The 20,239-nt window shown below is 42.5% G+C and overlaps 3 protein-coding genes across 3 annotated transcripts; 2 read left to right on the top strand and 1 right to left on the bottom strand.

Annotated features, from left to right (window-relative positions):
- The first annotated feature begins 882 nt into the window (after nucleotides 1-882).
- Nucleotides 883-8,250, top strand: tbccd1 (TBCC domain containing 1). The gene is made up of 9 exons (XM_084083871.1): nucleotides 883-1,067; nucleotides 1,584-1,648; nucleotides 1,756-2,022; nucleotides 2,260-2,421; nucleotides 2,676-2,792; nucleotides 2,938-3,187; nucleotides 3,386-3,572; nucleotides 5,494-6,018; nucleotides 6,623-8,250. Exons 2-9 carry the CDS (start codon nucleotides 1,586-1,588, stop codon nucleotides 6,861-6,863), a joined length of 1,812 nt encoding a protein of 603 aa, XP_083939997.1. The 5' UTR covers nucleotides 883-1,067; nucleotides 1,584-1,585; the 3' UTR covers nucleotides 6,864-8,250.
- Nucleotides 8,251-8,856: 606 nt separating this feature from the next.
- On the top strand, nucleotides 8,857-10,744 carry crygs2 (crystallin, gamma S2; the record flags this gene model as incomplete). Its single annotated transcript, XM_084084206.1, has 3 exons — nucleotides 8,857-8,865; nucleotides 9,105-9,347; nucleotides 10,435-10,744. 3 exons carry the CDS (start codon nucleotides 8,857-8,859, stop codon nucleotides 10,705-10,707), a joined length of 525 nt encoding a protein of 174 aa, XP_083940332.1. The 3' UTR covers nucleotides 10,708-10,744.
- Nucleotides 10,745-10,765: 21 nt separating this feature from the next.
- Nucleotides 10,766-19,440, bottom strand: lcmt2 (leucine carboxyl methyltransferase 2). The gene is made up of 14 exons (XM_084083870.1): nucleotides 19,305-19,440; nucleotides 18,461-18,585; nucleotides 15,768-15,849; nucleotides 15,480-15,660; nucleotides 15,177-15,333; nucleotides 14,884-15,073; nucleotides 14,513-14,617; nucleotides 14,194-14,281; nucleotides 13,649-13,873; nucleotides 13,316-13,561; nucleotides 12,975-13,072; nucleotides 12,670-12,857; nucleotides 11,601-11,736; nucleotides 10,766-11,406 (listed from the first exon to the last, which is right to left on the bottom strand). The coding sequence occupies exons 1-14, from the start codon at nucleotides 19,338-19,340 to the stop codon at nucleotides 11,191-11,193; spliced, it is 2,073 nt and encodes a 690-aa protein (XP_083939996.1). The 5' UTR covers nucleotides 19,341-19,440; the 3' UTR covers nucleotides 10,766-11,190.
- Nucleotides 19,441-20,239: the final 799 nt, after the last annotated feature.

Raw genomic sequence — 20,239 nt, 5'->3', positions numbered from 1 at the left:
GCAATATCCCGCCCCCTTCCTAGCGGAAGAGCCGCCTCTTTTTATTCAAACCCCATCCACTTTTTAAAGCGACACGACACGACACACGCACACGCACGCACGCATGCACACAGTCGCATAGCCATGGATCCAACACGGTCCGTCATAGATGAACAGCGTTTGCTCGTTCTCCTTTTTTGGCCCATACATCTACATAAACGTTCACATTTCAAATATAAAGTGCTTACCCCACGGCCACGGAGTTACAATTATGTACGGCCCCTTAGAAGTACGTATTGTTGTTTAATAAAAAGCATTTTAATCAGATCGTTGGCCATTTCCTCATAGAGTTATAATGTATCAGAGTGCAATACACCTCCCAACCGATAGGATCACCACAGTACATATGGAGAAAAGTCGGAGAAAATAGCCACCGATCGGATTAAAATTATTTTTATTGAACAATACGGTAAATACGGGTACTTCTGAAGGCCCGTACACAATTGTAACATCCGTGGCCATAGGGTAGCACTTTATATTTGGAATCTGAACGTTTATGTAGATGTACGGGCCAAAAATGAAGAAAAAGCTAACACTATGTTGAAGTTCATCCATGACTGTCATTATCATATAATATGACAGTCATGTATCAGGGCTAACAGTCGCACGACTGTCATTATGAAACGTATCTACGGTAGTTAAAATGTCATGAAATGCAATATTTTTAGGTCGGAGTAGGAACAAAACCCCGTACGTTGTATTTATCTCAATCAGATAATTTATTTGTATTTTTACACAGTAAACGACTGATATCAAAACAAGATCCATTCATATTCATAAAAGTTCACCTCGGGCGCGCCCCCGTGAGCGCGCAACAGATGGAGTGACTGTGAACAACAGGGCGCCAAATAGGAAGAACCTCGCATGTGTGTCTTGTTGTCTATCTGCTTTCACAACAAACCAAACGGCCATCATCACAGCTGAAGTTCGACATCTTTACTTTCACTTATGACGGACTTTACAGATCCATTGCTCTCCCTGGAATATCGAGATACATCATTCTGCTTGGACGAGAACAGAAGCTCAAAGTAAGACCCACAGGAGGCGTCTCCCTCCCTCCCTGCTTGGTTAGCATAGTTAGCTAATGTTTGAGAGCCTGGAAACTATATCTAGGCTATAACCCCATCCATCAAGTTACGTTTTACATGCTGGAGAGATCAAAAGAGAATGTTTCCTTGAGCACTCACTGCACCAATATGTTGTGAGATTGAATCACGCTTGCTTGCATGCTAAACTAAGGTGATGCCAAGTCAAGTGTTTTTATGATGAGCAACTCTGATGCCAGTTGTCATGGGAACATTGATGCTTTCTCTGTGTGGTTTGTATTATTATTACACCATATCAGATTTAAGACAAAGAGAAATGGGGAAAACTATTTTCCCTACAGCTCTCCAATTAAAGTCTGTACGTTTACTTTTTATGTGTATTGCATAAAGTTGACATTCAGTAGTTTGACTGTGAGATTTTGTGTGTAATACTCACTTTGTTCTGTGTCATGTTATTATTATGTTATGAAAACCATATTTTGTCTCATTCCTTATCAGACATGGAGCCTGACAATGTGAGCATATGGCCACGCATGGAGCCCTTCCTGCTGGGAGCATTGCCGGTGAATATATTATACTGTTACATGGTCCCCTATGTAACATCAGTTAATTCATTGTGTGTCCCACACACCGATGCTCTAAAAAATACTAATGCATGATGTCATTGTAGGTGGCTCCCCCATCCAAACTCGGCATCTACTACCTTCGTAAGATGGTGACCTACGTGCGTACGCGGGATGGCTGCTTCCCCACTTTGGGCTGGCCCATGTGGAAGCACATCGCCTGTGGAAAGCTGCAGCTCAAAGAAGACATTGCATGGCTCTACTTTGAGACCTTCGACCTGCTTGTGGGCCACCCGCCTGAGGAGAAGTTGGAGTGGGCAGAGTCTCTGTCCCAGTGTTCCACGTCCAGAGAACTGGATCGTCAAAGGAGCATGGTGAGAGACGAATTTGTCAAGCTGTGTAAGCTAAGAGCTTCTATTCCTTGGAACTGTAATATTATCTCACCATGTCCCTTGCTTTTGTGAGTCATCTATCTTTTGTGGGGGCATACTACTGTGCTCATTGTTTAGGCTCAGCTATTTTTTGCCCAAGGGGGAAAGTGAACCAGATATTGATATCCACCGCCTGTATCACTTTCCTCATCTCTGCCCCTCCCCTCCATTCTCTTCCAGTTGTCTGTGGACACACTGCAGTTCCTCCTATTCCTCTACATCCAGCAGCTGAGCCGTGTGTCCCTGCGGACCTCTCTGCTTGGTGAAGAGTGGCCCAGCCCCCGCGCCCGCTCCCCCTCTGCCTGCTCCGACCGAGAGGCCAAGACCAGCTCTCAGAACAAGGTCATTTCCCCTGATGTACAACACCATATTACTGTGGAAAAATGTCCCATTATATGCCTGGTGGTAGACTTGGTAGACTTTAGAAGGTTTTGGCAGAAAGTACCACACATAAAAACATTTGTTCATAAATGCTTATGACTTTATATTTCTGCAAGTACATTTTCCACTGTAGGAAACTTGTAGGACTGGTTTTGCATCCCCTTTTCTCTCATTGTGCTCTCTCTCTCTCTCTGTGTCCTTCCTTGACTCTGCAGAACTGGGATGACCAGGCCCACCTGTCGTTTGTGCAGAGCCACTTGTGTGAGCTGCTGGAGCTACTTGTTGAGCCAGGTCAGCTGTCGGACTCTGGAAAGGCCATACGAGATAGTAAGGTCTGTGGACCTCAAGCATTAGACAACCGCCTATGGAGGTTTATCAAACCTTTAAGAATGTTTTATTATGATAGATTGAGGCTGATTGTATAAAAATGTTTATTAAGATTGAGGCTGTTTGTGTTTTATGGTCGTGACTGTCCAGGTATCAGTGGAAGCTTTGCAGGGCTTGAGTTTGCTACTGGAGGGCTCCATGGGTCATGGTAGAAGTGTCTACCCTGTACACAAGCTGCTGGTCAAAGACCCCCTGCAGGGCCAGGCCGGCTACTCCAAACTCACCCGTTCCTTTCCCCTGCACCAGCTCCTCACCTTCCTCCGAAACAAACTCGTATTCAACCCATTTGGCATGACAGCCTGCCTGCGTTCCGGCAAAAAACTGGCCTGGGCCCAGCAAGGTATATACAAATCGGCTTGATTCAGGAAGAGATGAAAACCCCATCACACCTATAGCACATCACATATAGAACACTTTGATTTGTATTACCACAGGTGTGTGCTAGCTGCTAGCTCACCATCTCCGCATCTACATGTCTCTGTCAACATTACTTTCTATGTTCACTAGTATTGTCCCATCTTGTGTGTATGCCTTCCAGTGGAGGGGGCCATGAAGAGAGCCAAGATAGCCAGGAACACCCACTTGGCTCCACCTGGCAGCAGGATGGTGCTCATGTCGCAGGTCTTCAAACAGACCCTGGCTAAAGACTCTGATAGGCTGGTCGGTGCCAACATCAAGATCCACCGATGCTCCGGTGCCTTCATCTATCTCCTCTCACCTCTCAGGTAAGGCCTGCCTACCCCGACCACACTGGCTCTCATAAAAACAGCACGGCTGTGGGTTTTTTCTTTTCTTTTTAGCGGTTCCAGCCGCTCTACATTTGACTATGTCCGTCCGTATGTCCGTTTGTCCGTTTGTCCGTTTGAGCACGGGCTTTAAACAGCTATAACTCCAGTTCGCAGCATGCCAGCAAGTCCAAATTTGGTATGTGGCCTTAGACCACCAATAGGGACAAGCATTGACTGCTGAAGCCCCGCCCCGCCCTATTATAGCGCCACCAGGAGGCCACTGGCTTTAAACAGCTATAACTCCAGTTTGCAGCATGCCACCAAGTCCAAATTTGGTATGTGGACTTACACCACCAATAGGGACGAGCATTAATTGCTGAAGCCCCGCCCCGCCCTATTATAGCGCCACCAGGAGGCCACTCATCAAAGGCACCGCTTCCTTCACACAGGGTGCGATTTTTTTTTTCCCGCCAGGAGACATTGTTTTCACTTTTTGTGAGCCAAGCTAACATTGGTCAAGCCTCACGTGACACGTGACAATACGGTGAAATAGTGTGATCTGATTGGCTAGTGACGTATAGCGGCCTATAAATACATGTGTCACTTTGAAAGAGTCTGTGCCTCTTTCAAAGTGAGGTAAGACAGGAATAATCACGAAATGGCTGAGAAATGGCGGATACTGTAACAATTGGATAGGACACTTACACAGACAGGACAGATAGGACACTTACACAGACAGGACGGATAGGACACTTATACAGACAGGACGGATAGGACACTTATACTGACAGGACGGATAGGACAGTTATACAGACGGATAGGACACTTGTGTCATGTTACTATGACACAGTAACATGTTCTATTTTTTGTAAGAATTAGAACATAAGAATTAGAACATTCCCAACATTCCCAACACAAGTCTGCTGGCGGAGACTTGTGCTCCGAGGAGCACTTTTTCTATTTACTATTAACTTTGCTTAACGTTCTGCCATTTATAGCATATTTCAGTCTTACTAACCTTGATACATGGCATGCTGTCAAAGTATAGTTTTATTATATACATGAATTGGAGATTTTAAATGAGATGAGGATCAAAAGAGCAGGTGCTAAACTTCAAACTACAAAACGTATAGACAAAATAAATGTTTGCACACTGTAGCTCCCTTTAGCATATTTATTTTGGTACCAACTGAGTGGGCTGAGCGACGCTTTGCAATGACCATTGAAATGATTTGTAACATTTTCATACAAAGTGAATACATACAAAAAGGCATATATTAAATAAACATAATATCAGAAGGAAACCTACATAAATGTGAAACACTGTATCATTATTAGATGTAGACAGATCAATGAAACATCACTATAGTGTCAAATACAACCAGTCATAGAAAAGGCCTAATGCTAAAGTCATCATTTAGGCCTCTTGGTGCAATGGTATCTATAGATCAAGAATAACTCTCTCCTCAGTAACAGGTTATCCATATCTCTGCCTCTACGGGGACATTTTACCACCTCAATGCCAATATATTTCAGAGTAGATACATTATGATTTGCCTGATTTAAAGTGGACAGCTACAGGACTTATATGGAAATATGGTTGCGGATAGCACTCCTATGTTTACAGATTCTCGTCTTCAGGGCTCTAGTTGTCTTTCCAATATACACCAGACCGCAGGGATATTTAAGCATATATATATATTTTTTTGTTTTGCACGATATAACACCTCCAATTTTACATTCTTTACCTGAATGCGGATGATTGAAAGTTTGTTTTTACACTGTTGACTCAGGTGGTAACAAAAATAAATATGCAAAAGGGAGCTACAGTGTGCAAACTTTTATTTTGTCTCTAAGATTTTAAATGAGAGAAATTATCTTTGTGTGTGTGTGGACATACATATGTATGTACCTTCAGATCAGTCAGCGTGGACAAGTGCCATAACAGCACGGTGGTCCTGGGTCCTGTGGAGACCAGCGTTCACATCCACGGCTGTGAGAACGTGCAAGTGGTGTGCGTGGCTGCCCGCGTAGCCGTTGGCTCTTCCTCACACTGCACCGTCCGCACCTTGACCCCCACCCGCCCTCTACTCTTACCCGGGAACACAGACATCACCCTGGGGCCTTTTCACACACACTACCCCTCCCTGGAGGACCACATGGCCGCTGTGGGACTGGCTGTGGTGCCCAACGTCTGGGATCAGCCCTTAGTGCTGGGGGCCGAGGGCTTCATCCACTCTTCATCCGCCACCAACCCAGAGCCGGGCTGCTTCCGTCTGCTGCCCCCAACGGAATTCCATACCATGGTAGTGCCCTTCAAGATGGAGGGGGATACATGTGAAGTGCCAGGGGGGCTTCCTGCGCCGTACCAGGCAGCACTGGAGGAGAAAGAGAAGAGGATAGAGAATTGGCAGAAGACTGTGGCAGAGGCTCATCTCAACAAGTGAGTGTACTGCCCAATCATGCATCACAAATACAGGAGCAGAGGTCAGAAATTACCCCAGAATTACTTTCAGGAGTTCGGTTTATTATCTTGTCATTAAACTTCCCTTTTACAGGGTGGTTAAAACTTTTTTTCTCCTTTTTTTTTTACAAGATACTGTAGCAATATCATGTCTGAAGGACGGCCCATTGAGTGAAACATTGTAATAAGCTAATTAGAAAATTGGTGTCTGTGGATATTTCTTCCTTTTGCAGTTATCTTTTTATTAAAAACGAATTAAATGCTAAGAAACTTGGATACCAGCTAAACAATGAAACTAGCATCTGTATAAACAACATGCTATCTGAATATTATATATACTTTATATAATATATTTATTTAAGTTTGTTGTGCGGCGTGCCGACACTATGTCGCAGAAGCATAAATTAGGCTTTACAGTCTTTTTTGGAGAATAGACTGTCCTCTCCCAGTAGTAAAGCAGATATGGAAAATGCATATAGGAAGCACAGGTGAAGAGAGTCAGTGGCTTTAAGTAGTACAGTGTCTATGGGAAATTCCCTGACTGCTTATCCATTCTAACAGATCTGTTCTGTCTTGTCTCCAGGGAGCAGCAGCAACAGTTCCGGGACTTGGTGGAGCAAAGGTTCCACAAGTGGCTGCTGGAAACGGGGCACAAACAGGAAGTTGATAGCCTCATACCCCGTACGCTTCAGTCTCAGGGGCCCCTAAATGAATCCTCAGGAGACTGCCCAGGTAAACACAGCTTGGTTGAGTCCACAGCTAATGGCACCAAACATGTTGGGACCAGACGGGCAATGGGACAGACACTTGGCTTGTTGAGTTGACTTATGCCATCGTCATTTGAGTGGTGTTCTGGAATATGAGAGAGCTATCTGGCTTGCTACGTTTTGGAACTCTTACGTTCGAGGTATATGCTTGAGTATGTTTATTGCAACTCTTTGTGATCATTGTGCATGATAGGTCAACGCATGTTGCCAGCAGACCCAATGCCATTGATCCAATTTGTGTTGGATGTTATATGCTGCCATGTCTACAGAGTTTTACTAAAGAAAAGGTACGCTAAGACATGTCAAAGCTAGAAGTGAGCATATAGGAGAGCTGCAGATCTGTGATACACAGCACCCTCCTTGAATTCTCCAATCTGTAGATAGGATGGCATAGAGGTGAAGCATGGAGTGGAGTCTGAAGTGACTGATGCCTTTTCCTCTCCAAATTGTGCACTCTAAAGCATAAGATATGCATAATGAAATAGTATGAAATACTTCTAACAAAGGAAAAGTGAGACATACGCAGTTGAGGATAGGGAATATACATGTAGATGTACATAGTTATTGTTACAATGGCATTTAGGAGTATAACAGACAGCTGTCTCAGGTTAGCTTAGTATATTTTTGTCAACAAAAAATAAAGCGGGGAATTGGGTGTATAAGACAAGTTTCACCCAGTGTGTCTAAGGTTAATTTAATCAATATATTTAGCTGTTTTACTGTTATTCGATAATTTATTAGTGTCCCCAAAATGTAGCCTATTCAGTGTAATGGAAGCAAATTCTTTATTGTATACTTGATGTGAATAGAGATAAAATACTTTAAAGCATTTTATGTGCTTAAACGAGGCCTGTATGAATATGCCTTTTTTCCATAAGCATTGTGATGAGTTTTTCAAGACCGGTGCTGCCTCAAAGAAAGGATTGAACATTTATTTACCTCAGATAGTTCTTGGCCTGGAGATTACATGCTTATTAAATGTTTATTAAATTACATACATCGTGCTCTGCTTTGTATTCAGAAAGTATACCCTCTTTCTAAAGAATGGATTAATCAAAGACATGTCAACAGCTTCATTCTGCCAGTGCACACCTTTCAAATGATATAGAGCTGTGTTGAGCAGAATGTGCCCAAGGCAGCTTCTTTCCGTTATATGGGCAAAAGGAGGTACATATTGCATCATATGGATTGCTGAATAATATATTTCATCAAGAACTATGTTGCCAAACTGTCCAAAATGCTGTAGTGTTATGTGTTATTCACCTGTTCTGTATTTTCACCTTTGTGGCCAGTGTGGAATATATATTGTACTGTAACTTACTATGCCTTACTGCTGTAACCGAATTCTTATTTGCACTATGGCCTGAACACAGTATGAAAAGAGCACGATTCACAATGTAAATGTAAGAAAAGTTATAGATAAATAAAGCTGTACATTTTCTGACTTTTGTGTAATTTTTTGCCTTGCATGTGTAATTTCCAGCTCGCATTTTCTCATCACAAGATGGCACAGTTGCTTCAGTGTATTTAATGAAGAATCTCAAAGTAAGATAAAAAAAATTAGCAGTTACTGAAATACTATAAAAGACTTACAACATTTGACAAACGTTTGCACAACAAGGCATTCATAATACACTGCAGGAAGAATTTTGGCATGAGTTGGTGGGTGCTAGCCAAGTGGGTCAGGTTGGTGGGGCTAGCACGTGCTGTGTTATGGTGCAGGCGTGAAGTGAGGTGAGTTGTGGGGCATTGCACCCAGCCAAGCAGGGATAGAGGGGGCGGTCAGTGTACGCTCACAGTCCTCTGCCATTATGCCATAATCCCACCTCGTGTTTCTGGAAAAAGTCAATAGCAACAGAATCACTGACTCAATTTTTGGATCTCATTTTCATGACAAAGCGATTGTTCCCCCACTGCCACCACTGTTTCTGTTTATAAAAGTGGAAGAGCGTGGATATAAAAGGGGCTGGTGAACAGCTACTCATGCATCCAGACTTCAGGGAGACCGCAACCACTCAACATCAGGGCCAGGCTGCATACAATGTCAAAGATGGGCAGGGTGAGTAAGAGAAGATGGAATTAACAGCGGTGATCTCATGTCATCTAGATGGTGGAAGGACACTGAAAATGCCAAACCTTTGGTGATACTATGACTTGACAGGAACCTAGTCTAGTTTTGTATTTTAACTGAGAACAGCAACAATATTTTGAATCAACTGTAAAGAAACAAAATATATTATCTTTAGAAAGGAACCACCTGTTGTCTGAATCTGAAATGGTAGCATCTATTTCCTCCAGATTGTATTTTACGAGGATAAGAACTTCCAGGGCCGTCGTTATGAGTGTGACAGCGACTGCTCGGATTTCCATGCCTATCTGAGCCGTTGTAACTCCATCCGGGTGGAGAGTGGAGCCTGGGTGGTGTACGAGAGGCCAAACTACATGGGTTACCAGTATGTCTTGACCCGGGGGGAGTACCCAGAATACCTGCGCTGGATGGGCCTGAATGACCGCCTCAGCTCCTGCAAGATGATCCACTTTGTAAGTCAGCCACTGCCTCATCTGACAGCGTCTAGAGGTTTCTGCTCAGATTTAACAACCGTTTGAACACCTCAAAGCAGGTGTTTTAACTAACCACAGGAACCCTAGAGCCCCTATTCTGGGGCAAACACTTTGGTGAAAGTAGCATACAGTGTATCTACAAGCTGACAACGCTGGAATATAGTCGGAAGCTTGTAGAGGGCTAAGAGATGAGAGGAAAAAGGAGCAGACCTAGTCAACTAAGTATAAAGGGTTTAAGTGGTCAACACCTCAAAGACATGTTTTAATTACACCAACTTAAGACCCCCCCCTTTCGGCACTTACATTGTACAACCTTGATGTTATTCTACCTATAAACCTGTAAGGTTCTAATATCTAAGTGGCAAAATAGTGTTCTGTTCCATACCTCTTGCAATACAGTGTGGTGTGGCATTCGGACCCACTGCCTACTGGACAGAGTAAATGAGTAAAAGGGCTGAGTTTGGCCATGCCAATGCGGCCATGCAGTTGGTGTTGATACTACTGGTTCAGGGCTTCATCAATGAAGATCAATACCATGCAATCTATTTCTACGACCTGCACATAATGCAGATCAATATTGCTTATCAGCTGGCCCAGTACCACGGGGCATAATCAGTCATCCCGCTTTCATACAAAACAAAAATCTATCAAATTCAGTGCAGTGTACGTATATTTATAGTGGTGCAAAGCAAGCGTCTAACAGAAATTTCAAATGACAAATGACAGGATTCCTAGTCGCTTTTGAGTGGAACATGATGGCATACTATGTATACCTTTGGATCAAATGTCAAAGGCCAGAAACAGATGTCCTTGTGCTTGTCCATGTTGTGATATGAATCTCATCTCCCTATATATCCCCCCTTCCCCATTTCTCTTACCCCACATCCCCTCCCCTTTCTTTCCCAACCCACTGCACTAACCGTTCTTCCTGCACCACTCTTCCTCCCCTGTGCTCCACCCACTCCACTGCTTTGCGCCCTTCCCCGGAAAACAACTGACATTTCACACACTCAAAACTGCCAACTCCATCCAAACTCCTACCCCTTTCCTGCGTCCCCCCTCCCAGACCAGTGGGACCCAGTACAAGATGCAGCTGTATGAAAAGGCAGACTTTGGGGGCCAGGTGTACGAGGCCACAGAGGACTGCCCCTCGCTGCAGGAGAAGCTCCGCTGGAGGGAGGTCTACTCCTGCAAAGTGTTTGACGGCTCGTGGGTCTTTTACGAGCACCCCAACTACCGCGGCCGCCAGTACTACCTGGAGAAGGGAGAGTACCGCAAGCCCGGCGACTGGGGCGCTGCTGGACCCACCGTCCAGTCCTTCAGACGCTGCACAGAGTGACCCGACCAACCTCCACCAATATGAGTCCCATATAAAAATTACGCCCCCAATATGATCAATATCAGACTTAATTCTTGACAATTTTATGATTTTTTTTTTAACTGAGGTCTCCACCTGAAATAAAAAACCTGTCTGGTAAGCAAACTGTGAGAACATTTATTTGTAGTGTGATGTGTCACTCTGTTTATGTCCTGGCAGACTGTCGTCCTTCTGTAGGATTGGTATGTTACTGTATATGGGTAAAGCCTAGCACATTCAAGTCTCCATGGTTCCATTCACACTAAAAAAGCATACACTATTAGTATAAAGCACTTTAGATGAAAGTGTCCCTGATATAGCATATAGAGAGAACCAACTATTTGCCATACATTCTACATTGGTCTAGTTACTTTAGATTCATATCAGGCCTGGTAAGAGCATTTACATTCTCTCAAATAATTTAAACTCCACAGCTCCTCCTTTGGAATATTTGGATTCTTCTGTTTAGGTTTGTACCAAACTAGCTGAGTCAGTGTCAGAGAAGCGCACATCATTTAATCCCAGTGCAGATCTGAGGTCCACAGTGACAGGCTGACGGTTGAAGTGAGTCCCGAAGGAGAAACAGTTTCCTCCCCCACCTATTAGGAGCACAACTGGTTCTTCAGGGTCTGTCAGCTCACTGCAGAATGAATGTAGCAACAGAGGCCACGGTACAGAGGTCTAGAAGAGGAGCAACAGACAAGAGAGACATTTCAACATCAAGTCAATTGTTTAATGGTCCCAAACATGAAGCTGATGGGGAAATCCATCATTAAACCCTTAAGGTGTGAACAATAGGGGAAATCCTTCAAAACCTATTCTATGTGATATTTGCATATAGCTATAATAAACAGCAAGAGGTAAAGTCAACTTACTGTGTCCAGAGTGAACTCCACACTGATCCCCGTGGTCAGATGTATAAATGCAACACCTGGCACACACTCTGAATGCAGCCAAACTCCACCCACCAAAACCAGACGATCTCCAATCACATGAGCACAATGAGAATATCTGGACAGAACAGAAGGGTGGACACAACATTAGCTTTCTTTACATCACATTATTTTGGAAGACTTCCCATCTGTGGAACAAGTGACAATTCATTATTGGGGTCCAGGCAGCGATGCTGCTGGTCCCTCTTATATTTCTGATTTTTCTTCTGCCAGGAAATCTGCCTTCACATGCATGAAAATAAACACAAATTGGCACATGTCCAGTACTATGCCAAACATCAACTGGCACTACAGCAACCGCCTAAACTTTAGACGCCCTGATTTTTCATACTCAAAATATATATATGCCCTGGGGCTGCCCCTGACAATTACCGATTTGAGTGCCTGTTGATTTCTTCCCATCAAGTAGTTTCACCTACTGTACAACTAATATCTCCTCCCAAATGTTTTGCTCAATTGATGCCAAACTCGCTACCCAGCAACAAAGTTCAGCCCACAGGGCATCAAAAGATGTCACTGTAAACATCTACAGTAAATTGTCGCCTAGTGAAGTGTTGAGGGCTTTCCCAAGTATCTTGTTTAGATTACATGCCTTTTTGTGTGTTTTCATGTACAGTAGCTCTATTCTTTGGGTATTTCGGGGCTTGGCCGAATCCGCCATTCCTTCGCTGGGTGAAACAACACAGCTTCACAATTGGAATTGCATTACGGAACGTACACATTGTTACATTTTGTGGGTTTATTTCGTCATATCGCAGCATATGGTGAAGTATTGCAGGTGAAGCGCAGGTCATTGCAACAACCACAATCTTCTCAAAATGAAAACGGGACCGCAAAATATTCTAAACTTTCTGCGATTCTGCCAGAAATCATAGTCTTTGAGATACACATCCGAGTTTTTGTCGCGTCAAACAAGGGAATCACGTGACGTTGATCCCCTTCCCCTATTCGCTCATACTAGGAGATGACGTATGTGTAGGCAGAAGAATACCTGGGAATAGGAGGGGGCTGGACCTCTATCCTGTCCCAGCGGAAGCCTCTGTTGGTGGGCCTTAGCAGTACTGTGTCACCTAGTGGCACACTCTCCCTCCCCAACCCACCAAACATAACCACTCCTCCCTGGTATGGACATGCTGACTGGGAGAGACGGGCCTCAGGTGGTTCGCCCTCTATCACGATCTAACAAAACACACACACATACACAGTTTATTACAATTAATAATTGATTACAATTGCAGAAAGACACCACTGCCATTGGCATGTGGGAGCTATAAAACTGTGTTGGGTTCAACAAACCTCAGTCCAATGCGGCTGGTCTACAGACAGGAAGTGACCATCACCCAGCACTGGCTCAACCTCATTTCTTCCACCAAAAATGAACAGGAAGTCCTTGTCTATGGGGAAATGTAGATAGCTCAGCCAATATAATCACTAATTTATTCTTGCATCTGTAAATCTACAATGATTTGAGGTACATGCCTTATTATCAGATAATGGTTTATCCGATTTTCTGAAACTGAACTTTACTTTTACAAGCAGAGCTTACACTTTCCAATAACAGAAACTTATGTATTTCCTGGCAGGAGTATATTCTAGCTAGGTTAGAGCTCACACCTCCTTTGTTGTAAATCTCTCACCGCTGTGGCTGACCACGGTTGCAGAGTGCCTCCATCTTGGCTGTGGTGTATCCCCCGTGCAGGCCATCTCCTTTACGGACAGTTTCACAATGCCCTGGTCCTCTGAGCCAACAGAGTCAGGTGGAGCACAGAGCTCAACAGTCACTTTGAGCAGGCTTTTGATTGGGTTGAGGGGTGAGGAGCGACCTCCATACAGTATGGCCTCCCCTCCAGGGAGGGAGGTCACAGTGTGATATAGCCGTACGCCTGGTGGTAGAAACATTTATAAATGAAAATGAATGACCTCCATACAGTATGCTAGTAAATGATCAAGAAAAGCTGAAACAAACTTACCCCAGTCTGTGGAGGATTCCACACAGGCACATCTCCAGCTGGCCTGACCTCTGAGGAGAACCCTTGGGGCTGCCCCCCTGCCTCCTCGACTAGAGCCTCCAGTGAGCAGCACCTGGCCTGGGCCCATAGAAGTGGAGGCCATGCCCAGTCCCTCCACACCCACTTCCTCTGGGAGGATCCTCGCACTCAGGAGAACGGGACTCAGAGAGGAGATTATGGATGCAACTGGAAACACCGAAGTCAAATAATAAGAAAACAGAGTAACAAAGACAATCACAACTTTAGCAGAGAAAAAACACATAAGGCCTGTTGAGATATGCAGCCGTTTACTAATACTAATCAACTGAAACAAATGCTATATCATCTAGAAAGCTTTGGAGGGGACACTGGCGTGTCTATCCTTCTCCTTGCATATTTCAGTTAAGTAAAATGTTTTTCTTTCAATTCTAGTTTTTGTTATTTTGTTAGTTCTAGACAACTATAATAGCCCTGGGTATGACACAAGAGCAAAATGACCACCATGTGAATATGGTCAACTGAGTTACCTGGAGGTTGTGTGAGTAAAGCCTGTTTGGTCAGAGTGCCTCGAGAGGCGGTGAGGATGAAATAGTGGGAACATTTCTGGTGCCATTCCTGTGGGGATACAGATATAAAAAGGACATACTAAATTGCTTAAATCGACTAATTCTGCTAACAGCAGAATCTGTCGGTGCTACTGCCTTAAACATGTGATGTTGTTGTTGGTAGGAATGTACACAGGAGCACCTGGATGGAGAGGAGGAGCCAAAAGGCAAAACAAAGGCATTTTTCTTTTACTTTTTGAGAACAAGTGCAAGTAACAGGAAATAGAGCCAAGGTGCTAACCTCATACTCATCAAAAGGCTCCAGGCTCTCCACTGTGCGTCTTTCCTCCTCAACGAGGTCCAGGTAGAAGTCATTCATGTCCAGACACACACAGTGCTCCCAGCCCTGACAACACATAGCGGTAGCTTCAATGGCTCACCAGGGACACCATTACTCATTCTGACTGAACATTTGAGCATGGTTCAAAAATAAAACATAATTAATTATACAGTTCATCATAGTTTTAATACTTTAATACCATTTAATGTACACAATTCACCATAGAAATGGGGAATATTTCATATGAAATTAATTAGGATACAAAACACACAAAAGATAACAGTCATAATACATAATGGGGTATATTGTTGTTGCCCTAACTTGGGACTGACCTTGTCCAGGAACCTGCGTATCTGGGCAGCAGTGTTTGGGTATTGTCGAAGCGCATGCAGAGTAGAGTTAAGCTTCAGGAAATGGTCTTGCATGATGCGACCAAAGGGATCGTGGGGTCGGATCTGTTCATACATTACAAAGAGGGATTGGGGCAGAAGCTGCGCTGCCCAACCAATAACAGCGTCCGACCTGTACCACACAAAATATCCAGATGTACCATATAATTCCCGCAAAAACAAATCCATGCACAAATACAGATAACGCCTTACTCTGACACATAAATGCTAAGTACCATTGTGTCTCTATGTAAGTAAGCACCACTTCAGAGAGCAGTAGGGTAGGGGCAGCCCAGTCCATCCCGGCCTCACCAAGAGCTTCTTCCACCTTGGGCGCTTCTCTGACATCCACCCCTAGCAGGCGATACTGACTACTGGACACATATACAGGGTCTAGAGACAGTCATGAACACATGAAAGGCAGTTGATATTAGCAATGTATATCTAGCCCAAACAAATGTGTATGTTTTGGAATAAATGACAATTTCGCTGGTCTAAATTACTATGAATTTGTGATGTGAGTGGATGTCATGGTAGACCTGTGACAGAAAGTTGGTTGGAGTCCAATTTTCCACTCAGTGTAATATTGCCACTGATCAGGGCGGTTTTGCGTTGAGCAACATCTGGGAAATCCACCTCGAACACCACAGCTCTGTCAAGAGCCGCCTCTGCATGCAGGCGGAAATACAGAGAGTCAAAACCTGCACCCAAAGACAAAATCTAGATGAAGACAGAGGATGAGAGAATGAGAGAAAAATGAAAATGAAATAAGGTGCATATCTTCAATGAAACATGTTGTTAACTTGTACAAACAATCTAATATCAACCTGTCTTTTAGGACAGTTTTCAGTCACTTGAAGAAACCTCTTCACACAGTGGTCCACAGCTCTCCAGCGAACATAGTAGCCCCTGAAACATGAACAGATATACAAAAGATATTACTTAACATATACATGCCATTTCATACCCCCCAATGTGTACATATGATACTATGGCATTTGGTTGATGATCCACTGTGGATCTGACAGTAGCTCTCAAAAGTAAGTTAATGCCTTATTGTATAGCTGTTAAACTCTTAAATGGTAAATACATTATAAATGCTGCATTTACAGTATATAGCGTCTTTATCCAAAGCGCTTTATGATGTACATTACATTCACACCCATTCACACACCAACAGCAGAGGAAACCACGCAAGGCACCAACCTGCTCATCGGAAACAGTTAGGGGTTACGTGTTTTTGATTGTTGAATGGATGACACTGTCGAGCCAAAACTGAAAGAAAGCTCTGAAACCATATCTGGGAAAAAGGTACATCCAAAATGGCTGCCAATGGCCTTTGGGACATCCAAGATGGCTGCCCCTACACAGGCCTTTGGGTGTCGGCTCATGGCAAGCAGCAGAAAAGAAGCTGGAGGTGCTCAGTTGAGCAAACAACATTGGAGGGAGAAGAGCTCCAATCAACTCCAAACCACTTCAAGTTCCACACACTGTGTTTGGGTTCGACATGCCAATGGTCTGTAATGTTTAATCTCCTTTTGCTGTTTTTAAGTGCTGCTTAAATGTTTGGTGCAACTGCTAAAGTTTGTTTGGCTTTAGAGCCTTATTGTAGTACAGCAGCACAGCATTGTTTTCAAATGTTTGAAGAATTTATTGACTCTTATTTGCTGAAAAGTAAAGTTTAAAGGGATGATTGGCAAATGTTTGAAATATTAAGTTAAAGTTAAAATAATTGTTTAAAACTACAAATGAAGCTAATGTTAAAAGCTTGAAGTTAAAAGCTGAAGTTTAATGTCAAAAGCTAATGTTAAAAGGTTACTTTATTTCAAAGTTTATAAGGAGGAGTAGGAAAATGCTGATTCACAAGCTCAGATCAGCTGTGTTCATTATTTAACGAGCTTCAATTATCTCTTTAGAACTTAAATGGTCTCTCTAAAGAGTTTAAAATGTTTGTTTAAAAGTTAACTTTAATTCATGTTTAAAAGGATAATTTAATGTTTAAAAAGTTAATTCAAAGACTTAATTTAATTTTAAAAACTTAAAATGCCTAAACATTTATAAAAGTCTAAAATTGACTTTATGTTAAAGAAATAATTTACTGAGTTTAAGAACAATTGAATGTTTAATTAATTTAAACAGGTTTAATTTTGCATTGAAGTTTAAAACAGTTAATTTTTAATTTAAATAGTAAAAGTAACGATGTCTGAGTAAATGCTTTGTCAATTACTATTTAATAACACATTTATTCCAACGCTATGTTTGAAATTAGAAACATTACTTAGAAATGATTTAAAAGTAAATGTTTGGTAGTTTACTACTTAGTAACAAACTTATTACAACACTTTGAAATTGTAAACATGGCTTAAAAGTTTGGAAGATGTTTTACTTTTCTGTTTTGAAATGGCAATGTTGGTAATTCTTCTTCTGTTTCTTTTATCTCTAAGGTTTACGACCTGATGAATTGAAGCTCAAACAAGAAAAGAAGCCAACAAAACTAAAGTTGGAATAAAAAGTTTGAGTTTTCAGAAACTGAGTTGTCCAATCATTTGAACCTGAACTGAACCTGTGGGTGAACTTGACAGACACAAAAAGCCAGAGGCTTAATTCCATTGTGGTCCATCAAACATTCAACACTCAAACTTCTGGACAAAACAGTGCAACAAAAAAACTACACAACAATATAGAAAATGAAAATATGCAGGTTAAATTCATGATAGGGTTATGATATTGCATCATAAAAGGGGGTGGGGGCCCGGTATATGACACATGGGGGAGGTCACTCACAGGGAGTGAGCAAAATTTGGCTAAGTCCAATTTGAATGTTCATGGAGCCATGCTTTTTAAGTCAGCCTTGAAGCGTTCAGGGCTGTTAGTAGAACATTCCACTGTGTTGTGAATGCGCAGTATAATGCATTTCTACCCTTAGGCAACTTGAACTTGGAAGGGACACGGTCAGAAAAACTCCCTCATAGGTGGAGTACCTATGAGCATTCCCTACTCTGTCCAAATATGTCTCAAGGACGCGTTATTATGGATCCCACCCCAGTTCTAGGCAAAACCTGCTATGATTGGCCAGTAGTTGCTGCGATTGACAGTTCTCGTTTTTGCAACTAAGTATGCCTAAGCCAACCTAACCTTAACCTCAGTAAAAATATGCCTGCCAGGGAGCCAATCAGACACAGGTAAGACGGTGGTGGGATTCATAATCACGCCTCAAGGACACTTCGACACTAACCCACCCAGGGAGAGCCAGGGATCGAACCACTGTATCCTGCTGTTCCCAAGCGGCCGCTTTACCTCCTGAGCCACTGCCGGAGATTGCAATGTTTACAGTACACATGGCAAGCTACATTGTTGTAGTTTCATTAATACAGATGCAATCGGTCTTGAGAGATTAATATAGATGTAACAGCTGGTATCCCTGTTACGTGGAGATTTTTATTTTGTAGAACATGACAATATCACTTTTATTTCTGAAACAATGGGACACTTGAGGCTCCATAGTCCAGTCCAGACTGACCTGTTGATGAGCGGGGCTCTTCTGGACACCTTACACACAAAGTGTTGGAGGAAAGCATCCTGGAAGTATCCCTGCGCAGCAGCAGACACCTTGCTCACCACACTGTTGTCATTAGTTCCCTGCACCTGGGTGGAGAGAGCACAGCCAAGCCCCAGTTCACCTTCTCATAGCATTCACATTGTACTTTCATTTAAACTTAGTTAAGTGCCAGGTTTGGGTAACTTACTTGCAGTGGTGGAAAAAAGTACTCAATTTTTTTACTTGAGTAAAAGTATCAATACTGCAATTTAGAAATACTTATACAAATAAAAGTCCGGAACTCAAAATGTACTTGAGAAAAAGTACAAACGTATCGGTATCAAAATGTACTTAAAGTACCAAAAGGAGAAAGTACTCATTATGCAGAATGTCCCATTTCACAAGATTGCAAATGTATAACAATTATTTGAAAATAGCAGATCTACAATTAAGCTCACAATGCGTCGCTGTGAGCTTGTAGATCGGCTATTTTCAAATGGCTGAAATGTATATAGGGCTGAAGTGGTTAATGCATGTTTTGTAATAATAATCATCTAAAGTGCTCAAATAGGGGAGTAAAAGTGTACATTTGCCTCTGAGGTGTAGTGGAGTAAAAGTATTGAAAATAGGAAATATTCCTGTAAAGTAAAAGTACCTCAAAATTGTACTTACAGTAAGTACAGTACTTGAGTAAACGTACTTAATTACTTTATACACTTGCTTACTTGTGCTGTGTGTGTGTGTGTGTGTGTGTGTGTGTGTGTGTGTGTGTGTGTGTGTGTGTGTGAGTGAGAGAGAGGGGGGGGGGGTTGAGAGACCTTCTTACCGCAGTGTCCCTTCCCTGCTTTGGTGTGATTGGCATAACGTTGGCTGTCAGTTTGTCACGTCGCTCAAAACAGTCCAACCATTAAACATAGTATCAAATCAAAGACAATCTTTTTGATCAAGTCTAAGATTTTCTTATGTGCTTTTTTTTAAGCGCAGAAGCCTACGTCACAGTGACTTCCGGGTCCGTATTGTTGACATCCGGATCTGTCATCATTCTGGCGAGCCGCTGACGCTCCCTGTTGGCTCGGATGTATAACATATGAATATAATTAACCTTGCATGTTGTGTAGACTACTCTAGCTATTACAAGTATTGTGCGGTATTCAAAATTTTCTTGAGTAAAAGTACAAAAGTTTTAGCATCAAAACATACTTAAATTACCAAAAGTAAGTACTCATTATGCAGAAGGTCCCATCTAGCAGGTCTACAAGCTCACAATGTGTCACAAAGTGTTGTGAGCCTGTAGATTGGCTATTTTCAAATTGCCAAAGTATATATAGCTCTGTCTGAAGTGGTTTAGTAATAATAATAAAAATCTACAAAGTAACTAGTAACTACAGTTTTCAAATAATTGTAGTGGAGTAAAAAGTACAATATTTGCCTTTGAGATGTATGTGGAGTAGAAGTAAAATGATTGACAATTGGAAACACACACCACTGGATATGATGACAAATTCACCATGCCATACAACTCATTAGACATGACTCAACTGTGAGTCTGCGACGTTAACACGTGGTACCAAATGGCACGTTTATGGCATAAATGAAATATATGTGATGTAAATAGAAGAATTAAAGAAGTAAAGAAAATAAAAAAGTTTAATTGTTTTATTTCAGTCAGCAGAGTTGAGCATTTCCATTCTGATAGCTTGCAGTTATTTGCAGTGGTGTAAGTATACATTTACTCACTGTACTTAAGTACAATTTTGAGGA

This window comes from Gymnoscopelus microlampas (assembly GCF_963454915.1).
Source record: "Gymnoscopelus microlampas genome assembly, chromosome: 17".
NCBI lineage: Eukaryota > Metazoa > Chordata > Actinopteri > Myctophiformes > Myctophidae > Gymnoscopelus > Gymnoscopelus microlampas.
The sequence above is the reverse complement of the archived record's forward strand: the minus strand, read 5'-3'. Positions and strand labels throughout refer to the sequence as shown.